Consider the following 12,500-nt stretch of genomic DNA (forward strand, 5'->3'; position numbering starts at 1 on the left):
TGAGAATTACTCATAAACGCGGATGGCAAAAAAAAAACAACAAGGACTCAATTGACGTCAACTTCATTCATCTATAAACGTTCAAGATAGTATGCGCTTGGTTAAGAAACTCACAACATTTTCATCCGGAAGAATAATGGACCAACACACAAAACTATGTGAAAGTTTATAGTCTGATTTAATACAGTTTAGTGAGAATTACTCATAAACGCGGATGGCAACAAAAAAAAAACCCCACAAAAAACAATAACAAATACCTGAGTGACGTCCACTTCGTTCTATCTATAGGAAGGAGGAGAATATTAGATGCATACTTAATGACGTCACGTCATGATGGCACCACAACACATCAAGGGACTGAATCGAGCACGACATCTTCGAATCAATAATAATTTGTTCTGATTATTTAAAAGGTTAAACGATCGTTACTGATTGCTTCTCATGTTATATTGAAATCCTTCCATGTTTCAATGTGGCCTTGTAGTATGACACTCGACGTCGGACCGATGGGTTCATGGTTCGAGTCCCGCTCGACGAGTTTTCTGACCAAAACTTTTAGTGCGCATTTTTTTAAAAAAAGGGAATGAGATTACCGGAAGAGTAGCGTCCCTTGATTGGACGTCACCTTACAGAGAGAACGTCAATTTGGTTTTGCGCAATTCGTCTCTCTCGTCTTCGCTACGGTGAAGTGTCTCAAGCCGCTTTCACCGGAAGCGAGGACGAGAGACGCATGCGCACAACCAACATGACGTTCTCTCTCTAATAACTTTTCCGCCGGTGACGTCCAATCAAGGGACGCCACCCTTCCACTAATATCATTCCCTATAGATAGTATGCGCTTGGCTAAGAAGCTCATAACATTGCCATCCGGAAGTATAACGGATCAACACACATAACTGTGTGTAACCAAGAACGTTTATAGTCGGGTTATTACTGATTAGTGAGAAATACTCATAAACGCGGATGGCAAAAAACAATAACAAAGACCTGAGTGACGTCATCTTCGAACTATCTATAGAGTTCGGTACTCAAGTGTGACCCTGGTTACCGGATACCATCGTCTATTAGATATGTTTTCTTACGAATTCTTTGAAAATCTTAAACCTTGGAAGTTGGTGAAATGTAGGACAAAAGTATTGGTGTATGTATAGATAGAACGAAGATGACGTCACTCGGGTCTATTTTATTGGTTTTTTGTTGTTGTTTTTTCATTTTGGTTTTTTTTTTAGCCATCCGCTTTTATGAGTAATTCTCATTTAACTGTATTAACCAGACTATATAAAAGTTCATTGTTGCCCATAGTTTTTGTGTGTTGGTTCGTTATTTTTCCGGATGGCAATGTTGTGAGCTCCTTAGCCAAGCGCATACTATTTTATACTCAAATATTTTTTTTTTAATAGAGGAACAAAAAGAAAGAACTGCAAAGATGAAATCTGAATAGATACATTATCATGAAAAGTATGAACTTTGTTACTAAAAAAAAAAAAAAACAATAATGGTGACTTTAAATTACGAAATTAAAGAAATTAAGGAACGGGCACCAGTGTAGGATAAAGATATGAGTAGTGATCAAGGAAACTTGTGATCCCATTGGTTGAGCTATAGATAGTTCGAAGATGACGTCACGCAGGCCTTTGTTATTGTTTTTGCCATCCGCGTTTGTGAGTTGTTCGCACTAAACTGTATTAACCAGACTATAAAAGTTCATGGTAACACAGAGTTTGTGTGTTGGTCCGTTATACTTCCGGATGGCAATGTTGTGAGCTCCTTGGCCAATTGCATTCTATCTATTGAATACAACTCACGATTTGTTTGCTATTGTGGCCAAAGACTTGTCTTTTGACGTCATCTTTTTTGGTCAGTGTTAGACTATGAGATAACTTAGGCTACACTTAAATCGATCCTGGGTAAAATCAATATTTTTTTTCAAACATCCCCCACCCCTGTCCACTAGCAGTGATAGGGTAGCTGAGTCAGTTAGATCTGACGGAAAGTACTTTGCAATAGACAGGGGTCCTATCCTAAGGGTAGCAAGCAATGCGATTTGCGTTTCACGCTATATAATATATGGAAAAAAAACTCCGGCTCCATTATTTGGTGTCGCTAAAGGTTTACTTTTTAATTCTTATGTGTGCACGGAATTACACTTCAGCTTATATATAGAGCAATATCCACTAAACTTGCTCAAAGTGCTTTCAAAGGGTCATTGACCAATAGCAACACGTAACATGTAGAACGAGACATGACGCCTTTTAGGCGATATTACCAATTTTTTTCCCCCGACAGAGATAACGTTGTTAATGGCCAGGTACTCATTTTACACTTGGATTACGGTGAGAGAATGTGAGGAAAGAGCCTTTTTCCAAGGACTCAACTATGCGCCGACGAGGCTCGCTCGAACCCATGACCTTCCGATCCGAAAGCAAGTGTCATACCAGAAGACCACATTACAGATAGTATGCGCTTGGCTACGAAGCTCACAACATTGCCATCCGAAAGTATAACGGAAAAACACACAGAACTCTGTGCAACCATGAACTTTTATAGTCTGGATTATACAGTTGAGTGAGAATTACTCATAAACGTGGATGGCAAAAAACAAATACCAGAGTGACGTTAACTTCATTCTATCTATAGCCGCATCAGGCCTTCGTGCTATCTGAAACGGTCTTTAAACTTTTCTATTTATAATTATTTGTTTTCAAACACAGTGGGTATTATCGTAGCCATCGTTAACTTATATAGCCTGACCGTGGCCTTCGTAAAATTATGGTCTGATACCGTGGCCTTCGTAAAGTTATGGCCTGATACTGACCCAAAAAATGACGTCAAAATGCCAGTCTTTTGCCACAAAAGAAAACAAATCGTGAGTTGTATTCAATAGTTCAACCAATGAAATCACTTGTTTCGATGAGCTCTACTAACAACCAAAGAATGACGTCAAACTGCCAGTCTTTTTGGATTTCAGTATCAGGCTATAACTTAACGATGGCTACGGCCTGACACTGACCAAAAAATGACGTCAAAATGCCAGTCTTTGCCCACAAAAGAAAACTAATCGTGAGTTGTATTAAGTTGTTCAACCAATGAGATCCCTTGATTCCATGAGCACTGCTAACGACAACTCACTAGGCGGTGCAAAACCAAATAATGACGTCAAAATGGCAGTCTTTTTGGGTTTCAGTGTCAGGCTATAACTTAACGATGGCTACGATATGATACAATGTTATATAATTTGACAGTATAAAATAGGTTTACACAATAGGTCGATGAGCGTGTTGTGGTAATCGAGGTGTGTACATAATCTAATCCATAATAATATGTTGCAACAGACTTGTTACTTCCAGGACCTTGCTGCCTTCATGACCGTGTACATAAATAGAACTCTGTGAACCTTAACCCTCTAAGGCCCGATTTAGACTAGATAGATAACTTGTGCGGCTATGTGGTCTTGTGGTATGACACTCTCTTTCGGATCGGAAGGTCCCGTGTTCGAGCCTCGCACTCGGCGCATAGTTGAGTCCTTGGAAACGGCTCTTTACTCACATTCTCTCACCGTGCTCATGTGTAAGATGAGTACCTGGCCGTTAACAGCGTTGTCTTTGTCCGAAAAATTGTAATATCGTCTAACAGGCGTCATGTCCGTCCTACATGTTAAATGTTGCTGTTGACCAGGGACCCCTTGTAAAGCGCTTTGAGCACATTTAGTGGATACTGCGCTATATAAAGCTCAATTTTAATTTAATTTAATTTTAATAACCCAATTCCCCACTATTTCGTGTAAACGAAAACTGCTACTACATTTAAAGAGTTGTTTTAAGTCTTTGTCCTCTTCATAAAGAATAACTCGTTCAGAGCTTGTTTTTTTTAAAAAAAACTTATTTCTGACCATATCCTCACATTCATCAGGTGCTAAAAATTGGACTTGTTGAAGGTGATGATGATGATGATGATGATGATGATGATATGATTGATTGATATGGGGAAATTATTATTATTATTTATTATATTATTATTATTTATTATTATTATTATTATTATTTATATATTATTATATAATATAATAATAATAATTAATAATAATAATAATAATAATAATAATAATAATATAATAATAATAATAATAATAATAATAATAATAATAATAATAATAATAATAATAATAATAATAATAATAATAATAATAATAATAATAATAATAATAATAATAATAAATAATAATAATAATAATTATAATAATAATATCAATAATAAATAAATAATAATAATAATAATAATAATAATAATAATAATAATAATAATAATAATAATAATAGTTTCCGGCTATGAGTTTATAAAGGCTACGGTCAGTGTCAGGCTATGAGTTTATGAAGGCTACGGTCAGTGTCAGGCCATGACTTTACGAGGGCCACGGTCAATTACAGGCTCTGTTTACAAAGGCAACTGTCGCCCACGGTAAATCATTGCTGAGGAATAAAGCATGACTAGTCGATGAATAAATAATTAGCTCCCTTTGTTATGCAATTTACACACACACACACACACACACACACACACACACACACCTACACACACTACAATTTGGTACCTACACACAATACCGTCGGTCTCTAGCAAAATGCTTTTTTTTTTTAATCTCATTTTTTGTCAGAAAAATTTCCTGCAATTCCATATCGATTAAAATAACCCTCAACCGACGTATATGTATATGCAGATCTGACATCCGAACCAACTTATGGGCCTAGATTAACATTGTTGTCATGGACAATATTTTGCGTCATGTTTTTTTGTTGTTTTTTTTTCACAACAATTAGCCCATAAGGAATTGGGTTGACAGGCCTGCAAATAAGTGCACGTCGCCCTCAACTAATCAAATCATAAGAAACCTTAGACCCTCTTTTACAATCTCGTGTTTGAAAGGTGTTGACTTGATAAAGAGTAATAAGCAAAAACAAATAATATAACAGCTTCAAAAAAGAACAAACTACCAAACACGGAACGTTTCGGGCAAAAAACCCTTCTTCAGCCAACAACAACAAAAAAAAACAAAACAATAAAGACATAAATACATTACTAAATTTCAGACGCCTATCTGGACTTTTGTAATAATATATTTATGTATTTATAGTTTGTTGTTGGTTGAAGAAGGGGTTTGAGCCCGGAACATTCCGTGTTTGGTATTTTGTTCTTATTTGAAGCTGTTATTTTTATTTTTGTTTATTACTCTTTACAGTCCACAGCTTCTTGCAGCCTAGTATTACTTTGACTTGATAAATGTCATTTAACCCTATCCTTACCACCTATTAGAAAATCGTCACATTTGTTACGATTCAACAGTCGCTTTTCTTATCCAGATTTCATTTCTTTTTGCTATAACTATAAAAACTTGACATTCCGTAATAGAGTTCATATTATTGTCGAACAATATTATGTATAGAATGTGCTTGTTGCTTTTCTGTTTTTGTGTTGGGTGGGTGTGAAGTTTTGGGTAAAATTCTGAAAATGGCTGGTAAGGAAAGGGTTAAATCCATCAATATTTGAAGTAACCGATTTATGACCATATTATTTGGAAAAAAAATAAAATGTTTTTCCAGGTCATCTGTATAGCATGATAAACACGATTATAGAGCTATTCTTAGAACAACCAATTAATTATTCCGGTCTTACAAAGCACGGAACGTTTTTGGTGACTTTTTGTGTGAATTAACGACGTGGATTTATTGTGATTGCTGCTGGCGGCGCTGGTCGGTCGTCAAAGTCTAGATAGGAGGGATTAACATATTAAAGCGTGCATTTATAGCTGGATTAGCGTTGTGTATTTTAAACCTGCCCAATTTGAAATATGATTACGCGCCTGTCTTACGCTCTCATCCAAAATGTGATTGCTTTTTTTTTTTTTTTTTTTTTTTTGATTTTTCTTTGTTTTGTTTGAGATTTTTGGGTTGGTTTATTTTTTTTTTCTTTTTTTTTTTTTAGGGGGGGGGGGGGGTTGTGTTTTCTTTATTCATATGAATACAACGCACACTGTGGTGTTTGGTCGTGGTCATGATCATTGGATCATATTTCATCGATCTATATATAGTATTCATATATATCATCATCATATCATATATCATTATATATTATAGTCATAGTATAGTATATAGTAGTAGTAGTAGTAGTATTAGTAGTAGTAGTAGTAGTAGTAGTAGTAGTAGTTAGTAGTAGTAGTAGTAGTAGTAGTAGTAGTAGTAGTAGTAGTAGTAGTTGTAGTAGTTGTAGTGTATGTATTGTAGTAGTAGTAGTAGTAGTAGTAGTAAGTAGTATAGTAGTAGTGTAGTAGTTGTAGTAGTAGTAGTAGTAGTAGTAGTGTAGTAGTGTGTTAATAGTAGTAGAGTAGTAGTAGTAGTAGTAGTAGTAGTAGTAGTAGTAGTAGTAGTAGTATAGTAGTAGTAAGTAGTAGTAGTAGTAGTATAGTATGTAGTAGTAGTAGTAGTAGTAGTAGTAGTAGGAGGAGGAGGAGGAGTAGAAGAGACGCCATCATCACAGTTAAAGATCTGAACAAATCAATGTGTAGGAACGGTGCCAGACAAAGCAATAAACACCCACCCCCTACCCCCCCCCCCCCACACACACACACCTACAAGAAAAAAACTTCCCAAAAAAATCAGGCTTCCTCGACTGAGGATCGAAACTCAGACCTGACTACCGGAAAGCCGGAAAGCCGGAAAGCATGCTGACGACGATGGTGTGGTGATGATTACGGGTAGTGAAGAGGTTTGAGGTTCGATGCTTAATAGAGGAAGACTGAATTTTTATTTTTTATATATATATTTTTTGGGGGGGGGGTGTTGTTGTTGTTTTCTGGGGGTTTTTTCTTTCTTGTTTCGTCCGTCACCGTTTCACATACCCCTAATGGATCACCACATTGACTTTGGTGGGGATGCTTGAGGCATATCGGGTGCAATATATATTATATACTTCTATAATTAACCTTAGCCAAGTAGTGAATTGTCAGGTAAACCAATAAATAGCACTTGGCAAGAATGATAACTCATGATGTAACTCTTCATGACATCAGATGATTACAATCACTCGTTAATATAATTAATTGACTCCTACCATCCACGTGAACACCAGGTGGTAGGCGACCAAATGTTCTACAGGTTCGAGGTCGTTGACATCATAGGCCAGGGCTCCTTTGGTCAGGTGGTCAGTTGCAGAGACCACAAAACAGACACTGATGTGGCCATTAAGATTCTCAAGAACAGGATTAGGTACCCCAAAGAATATCCAACTCTAATAATAACAACAAAACACGTCTGGGTGTGCGGGTTTCCAATGATGCATAGACATAGACCTACAAATTAAATGCTATCTATACTAACGAAGTGTGGAAATGGAGAGGCTTCTTTGTATGGGAACGATAGAGACAATTGACGTTTCGGGTACAATTCCTTCGTCAGTACAACAATGCACACATTAACGTGGAAAACAAATGAAATAAATAAATGCAAAATAACTTGTATCGTCTGTACTCAATGGTGGTTGGAGTATGAATGAAATGTTAGCGTGGCGTGGCGCCATGCTCCATACTCGTTTCATTCATACTCCAACCACCATTGAGTATTATCTCCTTCGTTTACGTACGCATCAAAGGGAATTCCCCCGCCCATTGACTCGAACCCTTTCCTATGTAAACCTGAGCTTTATTTGGTCTAGATCTTTGAAAGCATGCTGTGTCTTCCGCTGTTTTCTAACAACCATTTCACAGATCCAATGATACCGTACAGGGCCTTCTCGCCTCGTACCGTACCATGTTTTCAAATGTCGTATTCATGTACCCCTAAAATAAACCACTCACTGTGAGTATCCTGTAGTTGGAAAAAAAAAAAATATTTAAAAAAAACAAAAAACAACAACAACAACAACAAAGAAAAAAAAAAAAGAAAAGAAAGTAGAAAGAAAAAGAAAAGAATAAAAAGAAAGAAAGAAAAAAATAAATACGAATAACTTATTGAAATTGAATAACTTTTTTAGAATGAAATATTAGTCTTTTTTTTTTTTCTCTCAATTCATTCAAATCCCCTGATATCTAGCCTTTTAACTTTTTAAGGGGGAGGGTTGGACGCAGAGACTATTCTGCCATTCTCTGGAAAAACACGTATTTAAAAATTTGGCCAGAAAACTCGTCCTTCAAATATCGATCGATTTAAATGGCTCTCATCTTGGCAAAAACTCTCAGACCCGGACTTCGCCGATCGATCGATATTTGAAGGACGACTTTTCTGGCCAATTTTTTAAATTTGGGATTTTCCAGAGTACGGCAGTGTTGAAGTTGTCTACTGGATACTAAGCTGCTAGAAGCCGTGGACTGTTTGGTTATTGAACAAAAATGGATATAACAGATTCGAAAAAGAGCGAAATACTATATACGGCTTCAACTGACTACTGTCGAATTAATTTAGATCACCTTTGTTACGCAATGCGTTAACCGCAAGCATCGGCCTTACCCCTAATCTAAGAATAGCAGTGAGTCAACTCAGTTGACAACGAACCAACGTATGTGTGTAAGTCAGTCAGTGTTGAACCATGCATCTATCTTGTTAAGTCGCATATTAAAGTTATCCGTATTTTCACAATCGTCTCCATTCATAATTCATTTATTTATTTGTTGTCCACTATTAGTTGGTGAACAGAAAGAACCCGATACATAACGTAACAATCCCTACATGGTAAAAAACAGAGACTTTGTGAAGGGCCGAAAATCGTCATGGTCAATATTTCGAGTTAAAAGCAAGATGGAAAAAGATACCTTTTATTGTTTTGGTCAGAATAGAGCAGACATTTCATTGGACAAAGGTAATACAATTACTGGTTTAAGTAAACCATAATATTTGTGTAAAATGTTGCAATAGTAACTAAACTTCAGTTAATTGCAACTTCGGTTAATCGTAACATTTTCTCTGATCCCAGGGTGTTGCAATTATCCGGAGTGGATTGTGACACCAAAAAATGATAGAAGGCTTTCTACCATTGTTAGTACTACCAATCCTATTGTGTTTTCCCTATCTTTAAACCCTTTCTATTTAACTCTGTTATGAAATTAATAATATATCACACTTCATGTTTCATATTTCAAACTAATCTAATATTTTACCTCTCCCCCCCTCCCACCTTTTCACCCCTTTCCCAATTCTATTTATCATTTTCTACTATCCGCTTTGTTTGTGTTTGCCACTGCTACTAATTTTAATCTCTCTCTCTCTCTCTCTCTCTCTCTCTCTCTCTCTCTCTCTCTCTCTCTCTCTCTCTCTCCCCTCTCTCTCTTCCTCCTCTCTCTCTCTCTCTCTATCTATCTATCATCTATCTTCTATCTATCTATCTATCTCATATCTACCTCTGTCTCTCTTTTCATCTCTCTCTACCTCTCTATCTATCTATCTATCTATCTATCTATCTATCTATCTATCTATCTATCTATCTATCTATCTATCTATCTATCTATCTATCTATCTATCTATCTATCTATCTATCTTTCTATCCTCTATCTCTCTTTATCTCCCCCATCCTCTACCCTTTATTTCATCTACTACCTACCACAGTCTCTACACGATCTCACTATCTATCGGTTACGAGATGCTGGAGGTCCTTGGAAAGGGGTCGTTTGGTCAAGTAGTCAAATGTTACGACCACAAAACTGACCAGATGGTCGCTGTCAAGATAATTAGAAATAAAAAGAGGTAACGATAATTTATTTCATTTCCTTACCAGCCATTTTTAAAATTTTCACCAAAACTTAACATCCACCCAACACAAAAATTGACTTTTCTTACTCAATTAGAAAAACAACAAGTACATTCTAAACATAGACGTCTAATATTGTTTTGCAAAATTAACTCTACAACTCAGTGTTTAAAAATAAATAATAAACAAAGATGAATATAACAGGTTTAGAAAAAAAAAGAACAAAATTAATACCAAACACGGAACGTTTCGAGCTCAAAACCCTTATTCAGCCAACAACAAAAAAATAACAATAAAAACATAATTACATTACTAAAAAAAACAGAATAACGACCAAATGTTATTTAATTTTGTTTATTGATTTAATTAAGAACAGTTTTCAGTACCTTCAATAGCCCATAATTGTGTCTGTGTCTGTGTGTGTGTGTGTGTGTGTGTGTGTGTTGGGGGGGGGGGGTTCAATCTTATATTGTCTTGTGAATGATATAACTAACTGTGTTTTCCCTGTTTCTTGTGATGTGTAATATGGTCGATTAATGCTGACATAAAAATGCATGTTCTTGGAACCAAATAATATCTATAAATCAATCATCTTTGACAGAGAGTTAATTTGATACTTATGTAAGATTATTTTTTCATTACCCTATCAATGTCCTTTAAAATGTATTCAATTATGAACAAAATTTCAATAACGACAGTAGTCAATAATTGGGAGTTTTTTTCGACTTTACATTGCCATATGGGTAATAGTTCAATACATTCAAAGATGTGTAAAAAACTGTCTGTAAATGTTACTAAACGAGTTATTTGAGATTATGTCATTATATGTTATTGTAAATTTCATTAGACTATGAGCTTTGTATATTTATAATTCACTCAATCATGAACAAATTTTCAATAACTTCAGTATTCTATGACAGTAATTTTCGACTTTACATTGCCGTATTGATACATTCAAAGTTGTGTAAGACTGTTTTCTTTCTGTGAATTACACAATACAAGCAATATGATATTTGTAATTATAAACTATTGTATAAGGCATTTAAAGGATAATTCCTATATGCAGCCTTAACCAGGAAACTGCCAAAGTCTGGAAAAAATCGTGTTTAAAAATTTGGCCAGAAAACTCGGCCTTCAAATATCGATCGATTTGAATAAACCTCATCTTTGCAAAAACTCTAAAATGAAGACTTCGCGAAGTCCCAGGTTTGAGAGGTTTTTTTCCAAGATGAGGGTCATTCAAATCGATCGATATTTGAAGGACGAGTTTTCTGGCCAAATTTTAAAAAAAGGGTTTGTTCACAGTTCAGAGTAAGGAAATTAAATGGTTAAATAAGATAAGGTGAGAGAAGAGAATATAAATTACCATTGACATATTAACTCACTCAACCCTAACACCGACTATATTAGTCGTATACCAGGGTTAATTTTACCCCATGCCTATTTATTACATTTTTCTGAGATTAATTATAGGCGTAGTATCAAAAGCTACTGCTCTTAATGTTTACACGTTGAATAAAGCTATCTATGCTCATGTTAATTTTTAATACATTTTTTTTTCCAGTTTTGAAAAGTAGCAAAAATCTCTAGGATTGAATGAGTTAATGCTATATGATCTGAATTTTTTGTTTGTTTTTAAAAAATAATGATTGTATTTTCTCTCTACTCCAGGTTCCATCACCAAGCCTTGGTGGAAGTGAAGATTCTAGACGCCTTGAGACGGAAGGACAAAGACAACCAGTATAATATCATACACATGATCGAATATTTCTATTTTAGGAACCATCTTTGTATCACCTTTGACCTTATGGGGTAAGAGAATAGTTATAATAATAATAATGATGATGATGATGATAATGATGATGATGATGATGATGATGTATGATGATGATGATGATGATGATGATGATGATGATGATGATGATGATGATGATGATGATGATGATGATGATGATGATGATGATGATGATGATGATGATGATGTGATGATGATGATGATGATGATGGTGATGATGATGATAATGTATGATGATGATGATGATGATGATGATGATGATGATGATGATGTGTGATGATGATGATGATGATGATGATGATGTATGATGATGATGATGATGATGATGATGATGATGTATGATGGTGATGATGATGATGATGATGATGATGATGATGATGATGATGATGATGATGATGATGATGATGTATGATGATGATTAAGATTATGATTATGCATTATTTTAATGCGGCATATTACATACCTAGTCATAATAACAACACAACCCACGTATCTCATTCCTCTTTCACAATTTGTATTACATAACCCTTTATAAGTACGGTGTCTCGTCCTGTCACAATTGTCAAGCCATATTAAACCTAATCAGTTTCTGGGTTGGTGAAAGTGATTGTGTAGAATTCTGATCCCGACGCTGTGTCCACGAGTAAGGCATTTTACACAGATTACCCCACTCGACTAAGGTGTGAAGTGTGAGTGCCTGGCTACAAGTATTTACGTATATTGTTAGAGTATTAGTACAAAAAGGATGCCTAACAGGCGACTGGTACAGCATAAAATGGAAAAATGGCCTGCTCGGGGAATAAATAAAACATTGTAAAGGGCATTTAGCATGGTTAATCAGTGGAATACGCTATATAAATGTCAATATTTATTTAATTATTTATTCATTTATCTATTTCTTTTTCTTTGTTTTTTTTTTATTTGGGCGGCGAAGTGGTCGAGTGGTTAAGCATTGCACTGTGATCCGGAAGATCCCGGG

At 35.5% G+C, this 12,500-nt stretch overlaps 1 protein-coding gene across 1 annotated transcript in view; it reads left to right on the forward strand.

Annotated features, from left to right (window-relative positions):
• Positions 1-12,500, forward strand: part of LOC144956378 (uncharacterized) — a 90,875-nt gene that overhangs the window by 68,862 nt on the left and 9,513 nt on the right. The window contains exons 7-9 of the mRNA XM_078886876.1: positions 7,120-7,152; positions 9,619-9,722; positions 11,398-11,538. Of these exons, the coding sequence (XP_078743002.1) occupies positions 7,120-7,152; positions 9,619-9,722; positions 11,398-11,538 (278 nt within the window). The remainder of the gene's footprint in view (positions 1-7,119; positions 7,153-9,618; positions 9,723-11,397; positions 11,539-12,500) is intronic.

This window comes from Berghia stephanieae, chromosome 11 (assembly GCF_034508935.2).
Source record: "Berghia stephanieae isolate SIO BIC M18660-M18661 chromosome 11, UCSD_Bste_1.3, whole genome shotgun sequence".
Taxonomy (NCBI): Eukaryota; Metazoa; Mollusca; class Gastropoda; order Nudibranchia; family Aeolidiidae; genus Berghia; species Berghia stephanieae.